We start from the raw sequence: 23,248 nt of genomic DNA, 5'->3' as shown, positions 1-23,248 counted from the left end.
TGCGCGGGGGGGGGGGGGGGGCGCTGGGAGCGCAGCAGCGCTCCCGCCGCAGGTTCGGATCCTATATAGGGATGGCCGGGGCGCTCACTGGCTGAGCGCAGTGCGGCCGGTCTCAAAAAGGACATAAAAAAAAAAAATTCAATCATTTTATTTCACTGGTTAGATAAAATATTCTATTCAGATTCTTAGGGAGTTCTTATCTTTTGAATTTATATTTTCTTTACCATCGCCAGGAGAAAAACTTTCAAAACAGCAGCTGCATAATTCTAACATCATTAAGAAATTAAGAGCTAAAGATAAAGAAAATGAAAATATTATTGCAAAACAGAACAAAAAAGTTAAAGAGCTAGAAGAGGAGTTGCAACACTTAAAACAGGTGAATCGTAACTATTATTCTCTACATATGTATAGTTATTACTTCCTATATGAAGAGTTAGCCATGGTTTATGGAGCATTTGGAATGATTTAATGGGGTGTATCATGTGAGCAGAATTTGTCAATAATTTCATAGATGAATGTTTAAGATTTTTCTTCATTGTCATAATACTTGAGATTACTGGAATACAGTTATTTACCATGACATCATTTATTGAAAAATACTTTTGTCTGTTTTTTTAACAAAGGTTCTTGATGGCAAAGAAGAGGTTGAGAAACAACATAGAGAAAATATTAAAAAACTAAATTCTGTGGTAGAACGCCAAGAGAAGGATCTTGGCCGACTTCAAGTAGACATGGATGAACTTGAAGAAAAGAACCGAAGTATTCAGGCTGCTCTGGATAGTGCCTACAAGTAAGAAAATTAACAAATATGCAACCCATTTAGTATCAGTTATCAGAGTAGGATGTTGAAGAAATACTTTTTCTATTTGTCTGATCACTACTAACATTTATAAACCTAATATATGAGTTTGTTACTGGTCAAAGCAAGTTCAAGAGAGAGTCCTAACTATAACCAGTGTTTATTATGGGACGAACTTTCCCTTGTTCTGTAGATTTCTGTGGTATGTGGAAATTCCATTAATTTGGGTATGTAGTTAACTATATGTTATTTTAAATAAAAATTATCAATTAAATTTTTTAAGAGAACTTACTGATCTTCACAAAGCCAATGCTGCAAAGGACAGTGAGGCACAGGAAGCTGCTCTGAGTCGTGAAATGAAAGCTAAAGAAGAACTTTCTGCAGCCCTAGAGAAGGCCCAAGAAGAAGCTCGTCAGCAGCAAGAAACATTAGTGATTCAAGTAAGCAATGGATGATTTTGCAAATTAAACAATTCATTAGCTAGTTTGAATCAAACCTATGTAGTGGTACATGTGTTAGATTTCCTTTATAATCCTGTTGGGAATTTTCTACAGAGTACTGGATTGTGCTAAATTTAGTCAATTGTGTGTGTGTGTGTTTTAAACTTGTTAAAGTGATGCTTACCTTACACCAGTATTAATTTTTTTGTGAGTTTCAGACCTGTTTGAGAGTGTTATGAAAGCTAGGGACCCTCTCACCAGAGAAATGCACATGTGCACATAAATATTGCATATAGTTTCAAGAGAATCTGTTTAACTCTTGAGCTCATTCACAACATTTGTGAGAGTGCATGGCCCTTAGATTAAGAAGGAAAACAGAATTTATCAGGCTTTGTCTTACAAAATCAACAGTTGATGGATATTTGGGTTATTTATCTGTTTTGAGTATTATGGATAATGCTACTGTAAATATTCATGTACAAATTTTTATGTGAACATATATTTTAAATTCTCCTGGATATATACCCTTGGGTCATACGATAACTCTATATCTAATTTTTTGAGGAACTGCTGAACTTTTCCATAGCAGCTGCATCATTTTACATTCCCCCAAGCAATAGATGAGGGTTTCTGTTTCTCAGCATCATTGTGAAATTTGTTATTGTCTATTTATTCTTTATTCTAGCCCTTTCAGTGGATATGAAGTGGTATCGGAATGTGGTGTTGATTTGCATTTCCTTAATGACTGATGATGTTGAGCATCTTTTCATGTGCACATTAGCCATTTATATATCTTTTTTGGAGAAATTAATTTGAATACTTAAATCCTTGGCCTGTTTTTTAATTGGGCTATTTATCTTTTTATTGAATTATTAGAGTTTTTTATAGATACTGCATACTATACTCTTATCAGATATAGGATTTGTAAATATTTTCCCCATTTCTGTGGGTTGTCTTTTACTTTCTTGATTGTGTCCTTTGCACAAAAGTTTTCAATTTTGATGAAGTCCAGCTTATCTATTTTTTTCTTTTGTTGCTTTTGCTTTTGGCATCATATTTAAGAAACTGTTGCTTAATCCAAGGTCATGCAGATTTTCACCAGTTTGCTTGTAAGTAAAAGTTTTAGCTCTGACATTTATTTAGGTCTTTTGTATGTGGATACCAGTCGTCCCAGCATCATTTGTTGAAAATGATTGTTTCTTCATTGACTTCAATGCACTTTTGATAGCTGTATAACAAAATATATTCAGACATTTGCTTCCAACTTAGCCCCTCCCCATTTTCTTTATTTGCTTATAGGTAACCATTTTATTAGTGTTTGGTTTATCTTTTCAGTTTGTAAATGCAAGAAAATATGTATATCTACACATTTATATATTATGTATATTCATATGCATTTACTTCTACACGTTTTTTTTTGCATATCCCTTGTCCTTCTTACATAAAAGTTAGTTTACTATTTATACTGGTTTATAACTTGCTTTATTTACTTAGTAAGATGCCCTAATGGTCACTCCATAGTAGAACATAGAGCTTTTGAAAAATTTCTTTTTACAGTTTTAGAATACTTCATTATGTGAAATATTTTTAGCTATTTCTTATTGATGGATATTTGGGTTGTTTCCAATATTTTGCTACTATAAATCATGCCATGGTTCATATATTCCTTGCGTTTCTGCCACTCTATTGCTGAGATAGATAAAATATTAATATTTTAAATTAAAAATATATTAGAACAATAATAAGGAAAAATTGGAAGAATGAGAGGTAGAGAGTGTATGGATTTACTATTCACAAAATCACCTTTTACAAGTACTGTCAAGTTTGTGTTTTACCTTCTTGTCCTTATCTCTTATAACTGATATCATATAAATTACTTTATAGTTTTTCCATTTACGATTAAATCATAACTTTTTAATATGTTTCATACATTCATCATAATTTTTAATGGTTATATTTATGTTGTATCAACATTTGCAAGTATAGATTGCTACTGATGAATATTTAGGATATTTCCAGTTTTGTTTTGTTTTTGCTAGTTTAGCTAATATTGTAGGGAATATCTCTGTATGTTTACAAATCTCCTTTCATAGAGTAAATTCTTGGGACTGGGATGAAGGTTGTGAGAAGGATGAGAAAGGATGTTAGAAGTTTGGTGATTCTCTAAACATCTTGTCAAATTATTTTCAAAAAGGCTATGGCAGTTTACAATGTATGCAGCTATGTATGAGTGTAGCCCCTACTTTTATAGCTCATATAGCCCCTATCATATTCAGTCTTATGTGGCAAACATTTATGGATGCATTCTTTCTCTGCCATTATTGTATGGCAGTCACTGTGACTTGTGCATATTTATATGCTTTTCTTTGACTAACAGAGTGCTTTCCTTAATAAGTACTGAATATATGTATAGTACTGGAATTGCTTGATAAATTGGATGTGTGGTAATCATATGTAAAAGCTCATTGGATAGTATAAAGTATTATACATGAACAATAAGTAAATACAACACAAAATATGTCGTTAGCAGGAAGTTATAGATAACACTTTGACAGTATTTGTGACAGTGTATTGTTTCTCCTCCTACAGGTGGGGGACCTTAGGCTGGCACTGCAACGTGCAGAACAAGCAGCTGCCAGAAAAGAAGATTATTTACGCCACGAGATCAGTGAACTTCAGCAGGTACTATCACAGTTTTTCTAAACACAAATCTAAGAAGTATGTGTTTTCTTAGAAATAAAAAAGGCTTCAATGGGATAATGTTTGTGAAATTGAGAGGATTACTACCACGCTTATTATTTGATGTATTTTTGTGGCTCATGTAATATAAAATATTAAATAGAGTGTACACCTTAAGAATATATACAGGACAATCCCTAATTTTGTTTTATAGAAAATAATTGTATCATGATAGAATTATTGTATATTCAGCATTGTTTTTTCATTTGTAATGGCTAGTTTATTAATTATCAACCTTCAGTTATTGTGGGACAGATAATCAATGCCCAGTTTCTATGCCACTATTCTATTAACTTTTAGTCAGTGAACATGCAAAGGAAAAGGAGAGGAAATACAACAAAGAAGATCTTTCTGTTTTTATAAATACTTTAAAATATTTGGATGAGGAGGTAACTTACTGAGAGGTTTGGATGAACTCTTCTTTTTACCTTTTGGTAATCAAAGACTATCTTAGAAATGCTTTGTAAAAGAAGCACTTGTTTAGATACTCTATTATGCAACTTAAAACTGAAGGATTAAACAGTTAGAAAAATAATTTAATTAAAAAGCAAACTATTCTCTCTTGTAAAAATAATTTTTCCTAGAAATCACTCAAAGTTTAGGTTTGCTAGTGTTTTTAGTGTTTTTATTGCTGTCAGTAGTAATGACTTAAGAATTTCATGATTTAGAGACTTCAGGAAGGAGAGAATCGAAACCAAGAACTGAGTCAAAGTGTTTCATCAACTACAAGACCATTGCTTCGACAAATAGAGAATTTGCAAGCAACCCTAGGGTCCCAGACATCGTCGTGGGAAAAGTTAGAGAAGAATCTTTCTGATAGACTTGGTAACTGCTTTAGTTTTTATGCTTGATGAGAACCCCTTATGTCTTGTTTGTAGAAGTAAGATAATGGTAGGAAATTGGAATTTACTTTATCCGATAGTTATATTTTGTGTATAACATGTAGATTTTTACCTCTTCTCTTTTTCCACATTTATTTTTAATACCTTAATTGTGACTCTTTCAAACCATTTTTTTCCTTATACAATGTATCTGATACTAGCTAAAATACTTCCAGCTCATTCTTTCATTCATTTTTGCAAACTACTGCACTCGATTTTCCCCTTGTCCATTGCTAAATCTGACTCCTTTCTAGCTTGTCTGCAATACTGTAGGAGGTAGAGATCAGATATTCTAGGAAGTGGTAGAATTCCAAGAGCGGAGATAGCTCTAAGGAGGGTCAAGATCAAACTCTAGAAGAGAGATACTATGGAGTCTTTAAGATTCCATATTCTGCTTCTTTACAGACAAGCCTTAGGTTATCCTTCTATGCTGCTAATAGGGAGAAATTTATTGTTCCAAGATGTTTCTCTTCAAGCACAGTCAGGAAGTGTATGTGTACACTAGATTTCCAGAAGCTGGCAAATTCATGAAAAAATTATGTATGCTTTCTGTGCCTAATGCTAACTGTAATTTGAGAGATACCAAGGTATAGTAATAAAAGCAGATCTAAATGGGGGTCAGGAGACATGGACTCAGGATGTTTTGTTTTGTTTTCAGTCATCCAGCCAAACAGTCTGGAGTAAGTCAATTACCTTGCTCCACTTTCTCTGGGCTACTTCTTGTAAATTAGGAGGGGTGAACTAGATTAGTGGCTTTCAAATGGTATTCAGTGGACTCTTGGATGTCTTTGGGGCTGCTGTCATGGTGAAAGGAAAGCTTGATAAATGAGGTGTTGGGCTTCTCTAGGCTTCATTAATGAAAATAGGGCCTCCTTTGTCTATCTTGTTTTATTGGAGTTCCATGCAAGATTTTGTCTAGAAAAAGATTTATCTGCTTAAAAAAAAAAATTACTGTACTAGATGAACCTTCATGTATTTTTTAATTTATAGGTATAAATTTTAGGTTTGTCATTTGTCTATTACAGTTCTTTTGTGACCAATGTGGTATGAAATGTGAGACATCTGAAATTGACACCTTCTGAAATGAATATTTATTAAGCAGTAAGTGAAAGCTAGTACTTTTGTGGTTTAGATTGGAGTATCCTGGAGTATACCCTTGCGGATGTGTGGTATTGTGGAGGAATATAGGCAAAGCCACAGGACAAACATACCACAGAATGCCATTAAAGGGAGCATAGAAACAGTATGAAGCAGAATATAAAATGTGAAATAGAGGTATTGGTAGGTCTACGTCGGTGGGGAAAAAATATGAGAATTCTTGCCTTGATTAAATTTCAGAATCTTATCCACTGCTCTTTCTTTTAGTTGAAAAATTTTATTGAGATAATTGTAGATTCACATGCAATTATAAGAAATAATACAGAAAGGTCCCTTTCACATTTTGCCCAATTTCCCCAAATCTTAATATTTTGCAAAATTAATTATAATACCATAACCAGAGTATTGACATTGATATAATCCACTGATTTTATTCAGATTTCCCCAGTTTTATTAGTACTCATGTGTGTGTGTGTGTGTGTGTGTGTGTATAAAGTTCTATACAATTTTACCACTTGTGTAGGTTTGTATATCCATCACCATAGTCAAGATACTGAACAGTTGCAACATCATGAGGGTCTCTCATGTTTCCCTTTTATAAACATACCTACCACCTTCTCAACACTCCCTTCCCCTGTCCCAAATCCCTGGCAGCCACTAATCTGTCCTTCATTTGTAAAATTTTGTCATTTCAAAAATGTCATGTAAATAAAATTGTATGATATGTGACATTTTGGGTTTGACTTTTTTCATTCAGCATAATTCCCTGGAGGTTCATACAAGTTGTTTGTATCAGTAGTTTATTCTTTTTATTACTGAGTGTATTCCATGGTATGTTCGTACCACAGTTTGTTTAACTATTTCCCCTGATGAAGGATATCCGGGCTGATTCCAAGTTTTGGCTATTACAGATAAAGCTGCCGTGAACATTCATGTACGTGAACCTAAGTTTTCATTTCTCTGGTTAAATGCCCAAGTGTGCAATTGCTGCGTCATATGGTAGTTGCATGTTTAGTTTTTTTTAAAGAAAATGCCTAACTGTTTCCAAAGTGGCTGTCTGTGTGAGAGTAATCCAGTTTCTTTACATCCTTGCTAGTATTTTGTGTTGTCCCTATTTTTTCTTTTAGTTATTCAGACAGGTGTGTAGTCTTATCTTATTTTAATTTTAATTTGCATTTCTCTAATGGCAGTGATGTTGAACATCCATTTCATGTGCTTATTTTCCATTGAACATCCTCTACAGTGAAATGTTTGCTCATGTCTTTTGCCCATTTTCTTTTTTTTTTTCCTTTTTGTCTTTTTTCGTGACCGGCAACGGATCGCAACCCTCAGTGTCGCGCCCGTACTGGGCCGGGACCAGCAACGGAATCGCAACCCTCGGTGTTGCGCCTGCACCTCGCTCAGCCAGTGAGTGGCCGGTCTGTATGTGGGATCCGAACCCTCGGCGGGAGCGCCACCGCGCTCCCAAGCGGCACACTGTAGCAGTGCGCCACTGGGCCGGCCCCTTTTGCCCATTTTCTAACTGGATTGTTTATTTTTTCAGTGTTGTGTTTTTAGAGCTTTTTTATTATATTCTAGATATTAGTTCTTTTTTTTTTTTTTTTTTCCTTTTTGTCTTTTTTCGTGACCGGCAACAGATCGCAACCCTCGGTGTCACGCCCATACCGGACCGGGACCGGCAACGGAATCGCAACCCTCGGTGCTGCGTCCCCACCTCGCTCAGCCAGTGAGCGGGAACCGGTCTGTATGTGGGATCCGAACCCTCGGCGGGAGCGCCACCGCACTCCCAAGCGGCGCACTGTAGCAGTGAGTCACCGGGCCGGCCCTCTAGATATTAGTTGTAGGTATATGGTTTGCATTTATTTTCTCCTAGTCTGTAGCTTGTTTTTTCATCCTCTTCACATAGAGAAAAATTTTTAAATTTTGAAAGAGTCCTGTTTTGTCAGTTTTTCTTTCTATGGCTCATGTTTTTGGTATTAAATCTAAGTACCCGTTGCCAAGCCCTAGGTCCTGAATATTTTCTCCTGTTTTATTTTCTAAAAGTTTTAACATTTCTTTTTTGGCAGCTGGCCAGTAATGAGGATCTGAACCCTTGACCTTGGTGTTATCAACACTGTGCTCTAACCAGCTGAGCTAACCAGCCAGCCCCTTAAAAGTTTTATACTTTTATGTTTTACATTTAAGTCTGTGATCCATTTTGAATTAATTTTTGTATATGATGTGATGCTAAAGTTGGAGCTCTTTTTTTCCTCTCTATGGATGTCCAATTGCTCTAGGACCATTTGCTGATTCACTACTCTTTTATGTGTGCCTCTACTTTCAAAGTAAAATACTTTGGGAAAAGAATGATAAAGCAGATATAAGTTAAGATTGGTTTATTTGTCTCAATAGGCAGTCCTGCCTTAGGCAGTAAGTAACCATTTTTAAGTGTGACTACTTGCATCATTAAAAGTTTGAAGTCAGAATCGACTTAGAATCTTGTTCTCTCAGGTATATGTATATGTGATTTTTTTTCTGTCTCCTACAATCAGGTGAGTCCCAGACTTTGTTGGCAGCAGCAGTTGAAAGAGAACGTGCGGCTACAGAAGAACTCCTTGCAAACAAAATTCAGATGTCTTCCATGGAATCACAGAATTCTCTTTTAAGACAGGAAAACAGTAGATTCCAGGCCCAACTAGAATCAGAGAAAAATAGGATGAGAAAGCTGGAAGATGAAAATAATAGGTGAGCATGTTTTTGGAGTGGTACTCTTGGTAGTTTCATGACATCTTAAAGTGTTTTTTTAAACTATGTTATTGGCTTTTAGCTTCATAGCACTGAGAACTAAAAGTAAATACTTGCAGTGTTTAAAGACAAGGTCATTAGTAATAAGATATTATAGCAAAATAGTACTGGGATTCACTGGACCTCATATAGGTTCTGGAAATTTTGTGACATGTTTTTTATGTATTTGCATTTTTCCAGGAAAAGCATTCATACATTTAATCAGATTTTTTAAAGGGACCTATAACACCACAAAATAGTTTGGAGACCACTCATTGGAGTTATTTTTATATTACAAGGGTTTTGGCAGCATTCCAGTCTTTCTAAATAAATGTCTGGGTTCTTTGGAAACCACAAGCTATAAAATTCATCTATCTAAAATTATATTAAGGCTGTGATTAGTATGTTTTTGCCCTCTGAGTTCTTTCTTGGAAATTGTACTTTAAAAAAAGCAATAAGGTAAAAATGATTTATAAAGTAAAATATATGAACTTTTATAAACATTTTCATAGAACTCCCTAATAAGCTTTTGTAGAATCTGAACACATTATAGAATGGTGGTAATCAAAGTTATTTTTATAAAGTCTTTTTAAAAATGAAATCTTAACCCAGAGCATCAATAAAATGCACGAAAGTGTAGCTTTTCCACTTGCAGTTAGGCTTCTGATAGAACTCAAGTGATCTGGAAAACTTGGATGGAAAATCACTGATGTTGAACTAGTAATAAAATGACTACTAAATATGTAACTGGACTTCATAAAGTAGTGAATATTAAATAGTCTTCCCTATAATCTTTTTTGTTTTGTTTAATTCCCTCTGGTTTAATAGGTACCAGGCTGAATTAGAAAACTTAAAAGATGAATATGTAAGAACAGTGGAAGAGACAAAGAAAGAAAAGGTATTTCTCTTAGTGTTCACTCACCTCCTAGGGCTTACATTAAAGGATGGTTGGGGACAGTAGCAAACTAATCAGGTGATGGGCTGAGACGGGTGATGCCACTGCTGTTGGAACTTAATCCTTAGTAGTAAAAAATAAGAGTTTATACTTTATGCTCCTAACTTTGAGACTGACTTTATTATGATTGCATGATAATTAAAAATGATCTAACTGTATCTTTCCTCACTAGACACTGTTGAATAGTCAGTTAGAAATGGAAAAAATGAAATTTGAACAAGAAAGGAAGAAAGCCATTTTCACACAAGAAGCAATAAAAGAAAAGGTATTGAATTTTGTTGATTGTTTTTGGTATATTCGTTTAGTAGCTGTTATGATTAAGCATTGATTGTTTTGTTTAGCTATACTTTATAAGTACCATTTTTTATGTCTAAAATCAACATAGTGGTGAATTCTAGTAGTATAATCAATGTCCTGCTGAGAGTAGACCCAAAGTATTTTGAGAATATGCAAAGCGATCTGTGATTTCTGGGATTCGAATTACAGAACCTCTCACCCCTTTTTAAATGAACTTAAACCTTTTCAGTCTCTTACTGAAACCAGTGTACCTCATTTGACCCTTGCAGTGACGAATTTAGGAGTAAAACTGGCTTGTTTACTTTCTTGGTCAATGAAGGTAATTTTTCTAAAATGAGTTTTCTGTATTTAAAGGATTGTAGTGTATTTAGAGTTAAGATAATGTATTAAAACTACCTACATGTAAATTTAAATTGCCTTTTGAATTTATTTGGAATTTTTAAAAAATACACTATAAGGAATATGGATAAGCCAGAAACTCTATGGTTTGTAAAACTCATTGGTAATTTTATTTTAAAGAAATAGGTTTAATTGGTGGTATGTTATATAATATGAAGCAGTTAGTTCATATAATCGTTTCAACAAGCATTCTCGTCCCATGCATAAAACAGTGACAAAGTGTGTTATATATAGATGGGTCCTGTGATGATTTGACCAAGTCTATCTGTATTTTTAATTACCAAATATCATACCTTTGATAAGACTTCAGAAACATGTCTATAACATTTTATTGGAAAATTGGAATGGATCTTTGTTCTCATTAATCCTAGAAAATGTTCTTGCTTTCTCTGTTTGTGTTTTTGCTCTTTAATCTGAACAGAATTTTTTTACTCCTTAAGGAACGCAGGCCATTTTCTGTTTCTAGCACTCCTACCATGTCACGCTCGAGTTCAATAAGTGGAGTTGATATGGCAGGACTACAAACATCTTTTCTGTCTCAGGTGATGTTTTATTTCTTACATGTGCTTAGTTGTCAAAGTGAATAATGACAAAGGGAATATTCAGATGGCAGATTTGCTATCACTGTGACCTTGCCATTCCATATGCTATTGTGAATTAGTGTTAATTGCAGTGAGGAAATATAGATGATTTTATGTTTTTGAGAAAGTCACATACATATTAAAGCAAGAATTGACAGAGTCATTCTGCTTGAACCTGTTAATGGAACACAATCTGATAACTAAATATCTGTGTATACTTTTTAAAATTAACATAGGATGAGTCTCATGATCATTCATTTGGACCAATGTCTGCATCAGCAAATGGAACCAATCTTTATGATGCTGTAAGAATGGGAGCAGGATCAAGCATTATTGAAAATCTACAGTCTCAGCTAAAGCTAAGGGAAGGAGAAATTACTCATTTACAGGTATTAGAAAAATTAAATGTGATAAAAGTCAATTAAATTTGGGAGCCCAATAAGTAGCACCCTTCATTTCTACCTGAATTCTTAGCAAATTGAGAAATAAGATGAAATAGTGCATGTGAAGCCCCAAATATATCACATGTATTAGTGATAAAAGCTAGATGGAGAAATTAACCAAAGATAAGAGCCAAATGAACCTGTTAACTGCCAGAATTAGGCAGACTTACCTACTCTGTCACAGGAAATGCTGGGCTGGAGCAGGCTTCCCCATGTCTTGGGGCTTGCCCAGGTAAGACAAACATCTAGGAACAGAGAATGCTTACTCTTTTCCGGCAGCTCTTTCCCAATAGAAAAAAAAGGGAGTTGCTGAGCTAAGCATGCCCATTTCATTTTTCCCAGATTAACCACTTAGATAGTTGCTCCAGCTCTCCCAGCAAGGAATGAGTAAAGGAGATAAGAGAAGTTAGAACTATACCATTCTGCACATGGAAGGAAACAACATGAGTGGGGAGGGAACATCCTCCCATCTTATCTTTTTTGCTTTTTAAAAACTATGCAGTAAGAAATGTTAAAATGTTTTACATGTTTTCGGTGTTAAACTTGATACACTCAGAAGTAAGTAAAACTTTCTCTATTCCCATTATATGCTTTTAGTTCTATGAAAATGTTACTTCTATGAAAATATTAATCTAGTAAAGGAAAACTTGAATTGGCAAAAAATATTAAAATAACCTTAATACCCAATATGTTTTTGTAGTCCAGTATGCTGTACTTGAGAGCCATAATTATTTTTTTTGCAAGTGATGATAGCATCTGTCAATACAACCTACACAGTTGGGGCTGCATTAAAGTATGTTTTTGTTCCTCTGGATTCTTGTAAAATTTATAATAACTGAAATATATGTCATATTTTTAGATTAGAGAAAACGTGGTTGTGTTTTTCAAACATATGATTGGATTTTCTTTAGTTCTTTATTTCTCTCTTGCATAGTAAACCCTATAAAGGGTATACCTCTGTGGCAAGTTGGGACCCTTTTACTGTTGCTGTTTCCTTTTACTTAAGAGCTGGTTCAAGGCTATATGTTGATATATAAATTTCTTTAAAAAATAACACATTAAATATTTTTATATTAGTGGAAGTATTAAACAAGATATGTTTTGATTTAAACTGTTTTTTGGTAATGTTTCCTAGCTAGAAATTGGCAATCTAGAAAAAACTCGATCAATAATGGCTGAAGAGGTAGTTAAATTAACAAATCAAAATGATGAACTTGAAGAGAAAGTGAAGGAAATACCCAGACTTCGAACTCAGCTAAGAGTAAGTATTCTTCACTTCAGGATGAGTCTAAAGTATTTTAATTCAGTTATATTAAATCTCAAATTTTTGCTTTAGTGGTTTCTTTGAAAATTAAAGAGTATTCATGTTTGAATAAAGAACTTTAAAGGTAAATCTTTTATCTTGCTTTTGTCATCACACACTGAAAGTATTTTTCACAATCACATTTAGTGCTGGTATAGGAAAAGAACTAGATTTTATTTGGCCACAGCTCATTTATAACATTGCATTTTGTATGACCTTAGTAGTATTTTGTTCATTGGTGTTTTATGTATCATCACAATGATCATATTTGTATGTTAGGAGACACTTTGAAGCCATAAATGAGAATATATTTTCTTTTGACTTTTCCTGTGGGCTAAATGCCAGGTAATACTTAAACCATAATGAATCAAAGAGACTAAAATTTCATCAAGTGTGTTTAAATTAGTGGGAGAGAAGAGAAACTAAGCCATATATGGGGAGAATTCTGGATTTAGTGGGTGATAAGGTAAGATTGACAGCTATCTAGCTTCGTTTTTTTTTTTTGTTTTTTTTTTTAATTCCTTTTTTTGCTGTTCCAACATAGACTGGAGTATGAGTTTAGTTTTTAAAAGAGTTGAGTATATACTTTTATTTAAATTGTGGTATATTTACTGTTGACTCATTTCTGATGATAGAAATATAGTACTAAGATGTTCTATATAGTTATTTTTAAAACTGTAAACAAATGTATTTTGCAGGATTTGGATCAAAGATATAACACTATTCTGCAGATGTATGGAGAAAAAGCAGAAGAGGCAGAAGAACTTCGATTAGATCTTGAAGATGTAAAAAATATGTATAAGACTCAAATAGACGAACTTTTAAGACAAAGGCTCAGTTAACTTCTGAAAACAATTCCCATCAAACTGAATGTAAACATTTAATATCTAAATACAGACTTCCAATAAATTCTTTCATAGAACAGAAAATGAGATTTACTGTAGAGTACAAAAAATTTTTTTAAAGTTGTTTTACAGTATGTAGTAATATTTGCAGTTAAATTATTTTGTGTAATATTTGAACTTTATTTTTAAAACTATTCTTTAAAGATTTATTTTTTGAAGCATCCACCAAAAAATTTTTTTAAAGTTGTTTTACAGTATGTAGTAATATTTGCAGTTAAATTATTTTGTGCAATATTTGAACTTTATTTTTAAAACTATTCTTTAAAGATTTATTTTTTGAAGCATCCACCTTTTTTCTTTTGCCCTGAATAGTACAGAGATTTATTACTTTATCATATCAATATGGCTTAGGAAAGAGGGTGGTGTTTAATATATGTATTGTAGATATATAAGTAATTGTATCTATAATTTGTGTTTGTATATATTGAGAACAATTAAAGAGATTATTAACATATCAAAACTTTGAAATCTTTCACTTAAATGTTCAACATATCTAATTACTACTCATGAAAAGGTACATTAAGTGTTCAAGTGATGAAACAGTTACTAAACCTGTGGTTGTTAAATTTTAAACTAATTTTTTTCTTTAAAAGTGGAAGTCACTCTGATGCTGCCTGAAATTTAAAAAGTGAAGAATTTAAACTTTTGAAAAAAGTTTTGGTCTGAAAATTGATTTCACCCAGCTTCCACAAATTAAGTCTGTACAAATTTTGGTACCTTTTGGTACCAATCTGGAGGAAGCTGTACATACTCAAAGTTATTTAGGCATAGTTGAGTAGTGGAAAAAATTTATTTGTAACGATTTTGTGTTACTGATAGCATCACTAACAATTACGTGATTTTTGAAGAAGTATTGTTTTACTGTTCTATAAAATGAATCAAAAGTAATAAAATTATTAGCATAATTTAAAAGTTACTTGTTCACATTTTGTAAAGTCATGTTTTTGCCACATTAAAAATGAATGATTTTACAGAATATCCCTAACTAAATAGGATAATAGGAGTTAATGTAAATTTGGCATTTTATAATTCTGTGTAATTTATATTATTTTTTTCTTGAAACTTTAAACACAAAAACAGTGTGGAATAGCTTTAAAAAATAGCTATGCCTTCTTCCAAATGTTATTATGTTCAAAAGTTAACCAGGCTGTGTTTTAGATCTGTGAAATATTTTGATGTTTTATTATTGCAGTCATTTAACTGCCTTTACTTGCAAATAAAAACTCTCATTTAATTTTTAGTTAAATTATAAACACTAGGACTTTGGAGTGTAGCTACAAGGAGCCATCTTGAAGAATTTGGAGAGCTTTACAGGGCAATTCAAGTGACCTCATTTTTGTTCTTTTTGTATTCCAGACAGTATTTCTGTCATTGGATCTCTGATTTACAGCATTAATATTCTTCCAGTGTGAGCCAAATTCATAGAATTAATTTCCCATATTTTAGTGTTAGTTAGCAGCCTAATAGCTTTTTGTCAGCTTGATTTTTTTTTTTTTTTTTTTTAATTGGGGGCAGAATGACAAGACTGATAGCAATAAGAAATGTACAGAATTAAAAAATATAGGAAACTTAAATTGTAAAATTCTGTCAAGCATTTGAAACTAGGAGTTTAGGAATTACGAAAGTTTTTTAAAAATAACTATTAGGAAAAAAACTTTCAGTTGCAGAGAAAAAATTGAAATAAGACTCTTTCCTATAACTTTCAGTTTCATAATATTAAACATTCTTTTTCTCAGTCCTTATCAACATTAGTAAAATCAATTTACTTAAAATTTTGAAGCATTTTTTTGGGCCGGCCCGGTGGCGCACTGCTACAGTGCGCCGCTTGGGAGCGTGGCCACGCTCCCGCCAAGGGTTCGGATCCCACATACAGACCGGTTCCCACTCACTGGCTGAGCGAGGTGCGGGTGCAGCACCAAGGTTTGCGATCCCATTGCTGGTCCTGGTCCGGTACGGGCGCGACACTGAGGGTTGCGATCCGTTGCCGGACACGAAAAAAGACAAAAAGGAAAAAAAAAAAATTTTGAAGCATTTTCAATTTATTTGATTTAAAAGTGACAGTTATTTAAGTCTCTGGCTGTACATCACCATATATTACTATTTATCCACAAATTCATAGCAGATATTCACACTGATCTTATTTTGACTCCTATACTCTGATATCTCTCCAAACATTTATAAGTTGCGAAGATCTATTGAATCAGTTTCTTGAACAACTCCAGTTAGTATTAGAATACCTATCAAGTATTTGTTGCTATATTTTGCTATTTGTCATTAAAAGTCTCTATCCATATTCTAGTAAAATAATATTCATATTTTAATGGATAAGAATATAATGTATAATTAGATGTTTTCATTCTTGAAAGAAAACAAAAGATACTACTAATAATAATTTCAAAAATATATACAAAAGAGAAAGGCATGAACATCGTTTGGTGATATATAGACAGCAAAGCACAGACTGTAGGCATCCTCCCAAGTCTTTGAGAGGCCACATTGATTCTACCATTTCTTACCTTTCCTTTGCCTCTTTTTTGAAGACTTCCAGTTGTACATTTTTTAGCATGTGGAATGTATCAAATATATCTATATTGTGATTTAAGATGTTCTAAATTTGAATAATTTCTGACCTAGGGAAACATGAATCTTTGCAGTAAAGTAAATGAAAAGAATGTTCAGGAAAAATTTTTTTCTCAGGATCCCTCAATTGGCATTTGATTTATTAATTGAAAGTCTTATATGAATGCTTATTAAAAGCATATGATTTATAGTATTTAGAAAATAGCCACAAGAAAGAAGAGAAAAGGACTGTAGATATTTTATCTTGTTTTATTACTGTTTGTTTAGTGTGTCTCCATTTATGTTCTAGTGTATCATAATTTTTCATTTTCATTAAAAAAAGTTAATTTTTCCCTATTCTAGGTCAGTTTTAAACTACAGAAATTTTAATCACATATTTTGTAAAGGGCTAAAAGTATGATATAAGCTATAGATTGATATAATATTTTAATTCTAAATGAAAGATAATGTAAATAATAAGCATGAATCTGATTTGAATAAAGATTTTAAAATAGTAATAATGTATTTCATTTTTAACACAATTTATAGTGGTCAATACCAATGAAAGAAGATAGTATTATTTTATGAAGATAATATAACTTGTATTATTTTGGAATTCATACTCATATTTTAAAGAAATGAGGATAAGCCCAAACTTAGTATTTCTCTTATTAGTATTAAGCATGGTTTTTCTAATGAAAATATGTTTTTGGAAAACAATTCTAAGAATTTACTATTGTAACTAACTGATAATTACTGTAAGGATCATTTGTGTCTATTTTAAATCAAATGGTATGGAGACATCCTTCAAAAAGTCGTCTAAATTTCTATATCCAAATAATAATAGATAAAATAGTTATCTTCTGATGCTGTTTATATTGCTTGTATTATTAAGCTCTGTAACTTTGGTCCTTTAAACACATCCTTTCAGTTTTATATAATGGCATGCCCGTTTGTCTTTCAAAATTACAATCTTAGTTTTTTGTTTTGTTTTTTTTTCGTGTCCGGCAACGGATCGCAACCCTCAGTGTCGCGCCCGTACCGGACTGGGACCGGCAATGGGATCACAACCCTCGGCGCTGCTCCCACACCTCGCTCAGCCAGTGAGCGGGAACCGGTCTGTATGTGGGATCCGAACCCTCGGAGGGAGCGCCACCGCGCTCCCAAGCGGCGCACTGTAGCAGTGCGCCACCGGGCCGGCCTACAATCTTAGTTTTTAAAAAATGCATACTATTCAAAAATCTGTGGTGATGTTGATAATAGGAAGCAGTCTTATTTTGTTTCAAGCACTGAATTTCTTACAAAATTCACTTATATGGGATCATAATCCCTTACCCACTGTTCTGAGATCTAGAAAGCTCTGAAAACCATAATTTTTTTTTATGTTTGCTGTCAAATCTACTTTGGTGGTAAATCCTGACCTGCATTGATATGGGGTTCTTTATAGCCTTTATTTATCTCACTTAGTGTGAATAGTCACACATTTTTCTGCAGAAATACTGTGTGAGATCATGGGGTGCTGACCGAGGCCTCCATTGGGGGTATTAGCTAATAAATGGTGCGTACCTATTCTATTTAAAAAAAATTCAGGAACACCTATGGTCCCAAGGGTTTTGGAAAAGGAATTGTGTTCCTGCACTTTATCTTCAAATCAGCCTTTTAAAGTCGATACCATTGTCACCCCCTATTTTTAAAATGAAGAGAAAGGTTAAGTAACTTGCTCAAGGTCATATGGCAAGTAAATGGCAAAGCTGTGATTCTTATTTGCACAGGTTGGCTCCAGAGTCCGTGCTTTGAACCATTAGCTATATGGTGCTACTTCTCTTAACTGCTTTTCTGTGAAATCATAAGTATATAGATCAATGATTGGGTAACATCAACTTTAACCAAAATTTATTCACTTAAAACTTAAATATTTTTTCATTATTATTTAAACAGTTACATATATCAGAAACCAATAAACTATGTTCTGCTATGTTCAGCATTTTTCTAGTACTCTTTAGGAGCTATCTCAAATGTCAATATGAGCATCAGACTTCTAACATATTTAGCAAACTTGTAAGGCAATGTAAAAATTCTGATTATACAAAATTTCAAACCTATACAAAAGTAGGACAGTATTATGAATCTTCGTGTACTCACGATTAACTATCTTCAACAATGTTCAATAGTAATGGTCCATCTTGTTTCATTTGTATCTCACTTGTGCTGCTTTTTCAACCCTACAATGATTATTTTGAAGCAAATTTCAGACATCTGATTTGATTGATAATATGTATGTATGTATTTCTAAAATTTAAGGACTTGAAAAACCACAATATCATTATCATACCTAAAAAAAATTTTTTCTTAATTTTAATTTATTGAATCAAGATTGATTATACATATTTTGGGGATTCAACATAGAGATATGTTGATCAAATCAATATTACTAGCATAGATGTTGTTACAATTGTAATTATTCTTTATGCCCTTGTCAAATTTCTCCCCATCCCCCCTCCCTCCCCGCTCTCCCCTCTAATTACCCTTGATTTCTTCTCTCCTTCTGAAAGAGTAATGGTTACTCTGTTGATTTGTTTCCTAGGTGATCTGTCCAATGCTGAGAGGTGTGATCACGTCTCCCATTATTATCATAGAGCAGGTGCTTCTTCTGTCACTCTGAAATGGGCTTTGTGGAGAGAGACATCCTCTTCTTTTCTTTATCTCTGCTGGTGATTCTCCTTGTGTCAGTGCACTCCAGCCATGGTTATTGTGGTGGCTGTGGAAGGCCACCCACATGGAGGTGATGTTTTTGGCATGCTCCATGGCGCTGGTGGTATGCCCAGTTGGGGGGTGTGTCTGGTCCCCAGATCCATGCCTTGGGTCCCTGGGCAGGCCCCGAGGTGCTGGCGCGGTGTGCCTGGTTGTATCACACCTAAAAAATTAACCTAATTTTTAATATCGGTGAATATCCAGTCAGTATTAATATTTCTCCAATTGTCTTTAACTGCTTTTTAAAGTTTATTTGATTGAATCATGATCCAAATAGGGTTTACTTCTTGTAATTGTTTGATATGTCTCTTAAATCTCAATCTATAGGTTCCTCTTTCATCTCTCTCTCTCTTAAATTCTTGCGATTTATTTGTAGAAAAAACCAGGTCATTTGGTAGTTTCCCTTCATCTGGATATTGCTGATTGCATGCCTGTGGTTGTTCAGTGTGTTCTATTTCCTATATTTAGATCTAAAAGCAGTTATTTTTTTGGCAAAAATACTTCTTAAGCTGGGGATATATTCTTCCAGCAGAGACAAATAATGTGTGATAGATTCTTTTGAGATACAGTAGTCATTGATGATCATTATTTAAATCTATTACTTCATAGAGGTTGTAGAGTGATATTCTAATTTGTCATTCCTTTTTCATTTAGTAGTTGGAATGTTTCTGTAAAAAGAAACTGTACCTCATCAACTGTTGGCTTACTTGTATCATAATTCATATAGGAAAGACAGGATAAATATGTTCGATTCTTTCCTTTATTTACCAGTTTTCAAAATAAGAGTTGGTTCTCTTTTGTCATCAAAGAAACAATGAAGTTTTTGATGCTTGTTTGGTTGTGTCTTTTTGAATATAATTATTCAAATATATTTGTGCTTCAATCTATTACACTTACCTTTATTGGTTCTTTAAATAATCCTATCTTTGGCCAGAGGGAACCTTTTCAAATTGGTTCCTGAGTCCTTTTGATATGACCTTAATGACCTGTGTTTGCTTCCCTGCTTCCTGATGTGAGATATTTCAGGCTAATCTTGTACATTGCCTGCTCCAGACCCAAGATTATCTATTTTTATATGGAGTTCATGTTTCTTTTAATGGGAAATGATTTGTAGAAATCACAGTCTGGGGCCCAAGGGGTGCTTCTTGCTAATGGATAGGTTGTTCCTAGGCCTTTTCAATGGAGTATGTAGGAGAGAGTTTTTTGTTTGTTTTTTTGAGGGGGGTTGTTGGGGGGTGGCTGGTTGGTACAGGGATTGAACCCTGGGCCTTGGTGTTATCAGCACCACCTTCTAACCAACTGAGCTAACCAGACAGTCCTGTTTTTAAAGATAAAATATATTGCTAATTCATATTGAGACCTCCAATTGAAATTCAGAAACTACAGTGTGTTTACATAACCTCTTCAGGCTTTCATCTGTATCACATGTCAAAAATTTCAGCTTCAAAGATACCATCTTAATTACTGCTATTTGGTTTATCCCACAATACCAACATTGCCGCCAACAGTTTGGTTACTGAAAACAGCCTATGGTATTTTTGTAATTCTTTTAGTCCTAGGGTACATCCCACTAAGGAAGTATAAATTATGTTTCAAAATATGTTGGGATAGTTCCTCTGTGTGATATGCCACAACTGGATAGCATTTAGATTCATTTAGTTTCATTTTACTTGCAATTTTCAAGGATTGCTTTTTTAAAATTTAATTTTTATAATTTAACATATTTACATGGTTCTAATGTCAAGTCTGTATAAAGTATATTTCAGAGAAGTAATATTCATTTTTGTCCCCTATGTAATCCCTCCTTTCCCCTATAATCCTTTTAAGTGCTATTCTTCAATTTGTAAAAATAAGTAAATATATGTATGTGTATGTATATGTACATATACACTTCTAAGATAAATGATAGCATAGTACACATCATTTTTCTACTCAATAATATATCCTGTAGTGTATAGAAAAACATGTCTCAATTCTTATTTACACCTGCCTGGTTCTACATTGTGTGGATAAACCATAGTTGATCAGTTTCCTATTTGTAAATACTTCAGTTTATTTTAATGTCAACTTGAAGAAAGCTTAAATTAAAATTTTAAAATTGATATTTTGGGAAGAAATCTTATGTTGACAATGGCCATTGCAGTAAAATAGAAATCAATCTCATGTTCTTAAAGTTCCATCATATCTGTTTCCTGTAAGTCTGAATGACCGCTCAATATGTAGCCATTTAAAATAGCTTCATGTAGATGTCATACTAATTTGATTGGTTTGTATATCCTTGCAATCAGACTAACCTATTTTAGAAAACTACCTCATGTATTATATTTATTTTATATATATATATCTTTAATTGCACATCACCTGGTGCAAAACCAACTTGTTTAAAAATTTATTTTAAATGACTACAATTCATATAAGTGGAAATGGAGGAAAGCTACATTTCTTGTTAGTCAAAAAATAAGATGATGGCAAGTAGGCTGAGAAAGCATTTTTTAAAATTACTATCCTCATTGATATGGATGGAAGGGCTGGCTGGTTAGCTTTGTTGGTTATAACATAGTGCTGGTAACACCAAGATCCAGGTTTTGGTACTGGCCAGTTGCCAAAACAGATCAAACAAACAAAAAAAAAAAACTTTGAGCAGTGTATCTTATTGGTATGGAATGCGCGAAGTCTAAAATAATAGAGTGGTAACACCAAGATCCAGGTTTTGGTACTGGCCAGTTGCCAAAACAGATCAAACAAACAAACAAAAAAAACTTTGAGCAGTGTATCTTATTGGTATGGAATGCGCGAAGTCTAAAATAATAGAGCAGTAATTCCTTTAGAGGCAAAGTTTTTTTACATAAAGAATGATTTAATACTGTAAAGTGTTTTAGAATTAATGCCTGGCACATGTAGAACAGTTTTTGCTGTTATTATTTGGAAAAACGAAACACAGTATTCCTAATTGAGCAAGTCACTAATGGAACTTGCAGCAATTCTTGTAACACCATCTTTAAAAAATTACTTTAAAAGTATGTAAATCTTTGGAAACAAACTGTTGAATTTCCTTATGGTTATATAACTTAATACTGGTGATTGTATGTGTCTTAGCATGTTTATTTGGAGTGCATTAACATTTATCAGATCAAGTTGAATCAGTGTTTAAGATCAAATGCTGTGCTAGAACTGTATGCTAGAACTGAGGGTGCTGAGAGTAGAAGACAATAGAAGATGTGCATTCAAAAAATTATGATAAAATAAATAAGCAATTATAATTCAAATAACTATAGCAAAACCGTAAAAATTAAACTCCACAGAGTAGCATTTGAATTCGGTGAGTTTACAAACAGGTTAAAGTATACTACTGTAAAATGTGTGTGGATTCCAAAGTATCCTCACCACCAGAAAGTGTCTCGTCCACTACGTTCAGTCCGCAAATTTGTAAGTTAGGGCAGCAACTTCTGCCTGAAATAAAAGAGTAAAAATCCGCCTCTTATGTGTTAGGAGACTCCAAAGGTCCGTTTGCTCGCTGCTCAGTAGTCAATAATGGACAGCCAAGAGTTGGTGTAAGGATGGCCTGTAGTCAGGAAGCCGGCAGCATGAGAGAATAGCAGACTGACGTCTCAAAGACCATCTCCTCTTCTCCCAGGTTTGCCAAAGGGCTTCACAGGGGTCTCTGGTGGAATCTGATTCATGGTGACCAAGTGGGGACTGCAGACATGCTTGAATGTTTCAGATAATCATGAAGGAAATTCCCGCTTTGTGGGAGTCGAGCAGCGTCATACTTCATTCTCCACGGGTTCAGTTCCTGTTATTTTCAAGTAAGGTCAGGTTAGTAAGCTAGCAAAAAATGGTCATCTGGGTTAACAATTTTTCTCTATTTTGTGTATAATGTGAGAGCGAGACTCATTGTGTTCTGGTTACAGGACGGAATAAGTTTTTAAACTCAAAGGTTGAACAAAGTGGAGTCACTTCTGTTCAGGCTGTTACACATGCAACGCATACGAGAGAACTGTCAGGTTTTCTATCCATCCTGCCCTAGTGTCCTTTCGGCGCCTTAAAGCTCTCTCCCAAGGTGGAGAGGGTTGCTGAGATTGAGACGGCGAGTCCAGCTTCTGTAAACGCGGCTTGTCTCTCCAGCTCTGCTTAGGTGGCCGGGCCAGAGGCTGTCACACTAACCTTAGCGGGAGAGCGCAAAGAAAAGCGGACGATGTCCTCCCAGATCCCTCCTGCAGCCCCGCGGGGTTGAGACCGCTCCCCGGCGGGTCGGGCCCTACGCTCTGAGCCCCGAGCCCCTGCCCTGCCGGTGTCGCCCCGGGTCCCGCCTCTGCGGGGCTCGGGCCCGCCCCC

At 34.1% G+C, this 23,248-nt stretch overlaps 1 protein-coding gene across 1 annotated transcript in view; it reads left to right on the top strand.

The window, feature by feature from the left end:
• Positions 1 to 14,064, top strand: part of TMF1 (TATA element modulatory factor 1) — a 26,006-nt gene extending 11,942 nt beyond the window's left edge. The window contains exons 6-18 of the mRNA XM_008567196.1: positions 234 to 376; positions 624 to 790; positions 1,083 to 1,239; positions 3,829 to 3,921; positions 4,647 to 4,803; positions 8,489 to 8,681; positions 9,549 to 9,618; positions 9,848 to 9,940; positions 10,812 to 10,913; positions 11,189 to 11,341; positions 12,531 to 12,656; positions 13,397 to 13,652; positions 13,776 to 14,064. Of these exons, the coding sequence (XP_008565418.1) occupies positions 234 to 376; positions 624 to 790; positions 1,083 to 1,239; positions 3,829 to 3,921; positions 4,647 to 4,803; positions 8,489 to 8,681; positions 9,549 to 9,618; positions 9,848 to 9,940; positions 10,812 to 10,913; positions 11,189 to 11,341; positions 12,531 to 12,656; positions 13,397 to 13,540 (1,598 nt within the window). The 3' untranslated portion in view covers positions 13,541 to 13,652; positions 13,776 to 14,064. The remainder of the gene's footprint in view (positions 1 to 233; positions 377 to 623; positions 791 to 1,082; positions 1,240 to 3,828; positions 3,922 to 4,646; positions 4,804 to 8,488; positions 8,682 to 9,548; positions 9,619 to 9,847; positions 9,941 to 10,811; positions 10,914 to 11,188; positions 11,342 to 12,530; positions 12,657 to 13,396; positions 13,653 to 13,775) is intronic.
• Positions 14,065 to 23,248: the final 9,184 nt, after the last annotated feature.

Source organism: Galeopterus variegatus, unplaced genomic scaffold, assembly GCF_000696425.1.
Source record: "Galeopterus variegatus unplaced genomic scaffold, G_variegatus-3.0.2 Scaffold303, whole genome shotgun sequence".
Lineage (NCBI taxonomy): Eukaryota > Metazoa > Chordata > Mammalia > Dermoptera > Cynocephalidae > Galeopterus > Galeopterus variegatus.
This window is presented reverse-complemented; position numbering and strand designations above follow the sequence as displayed.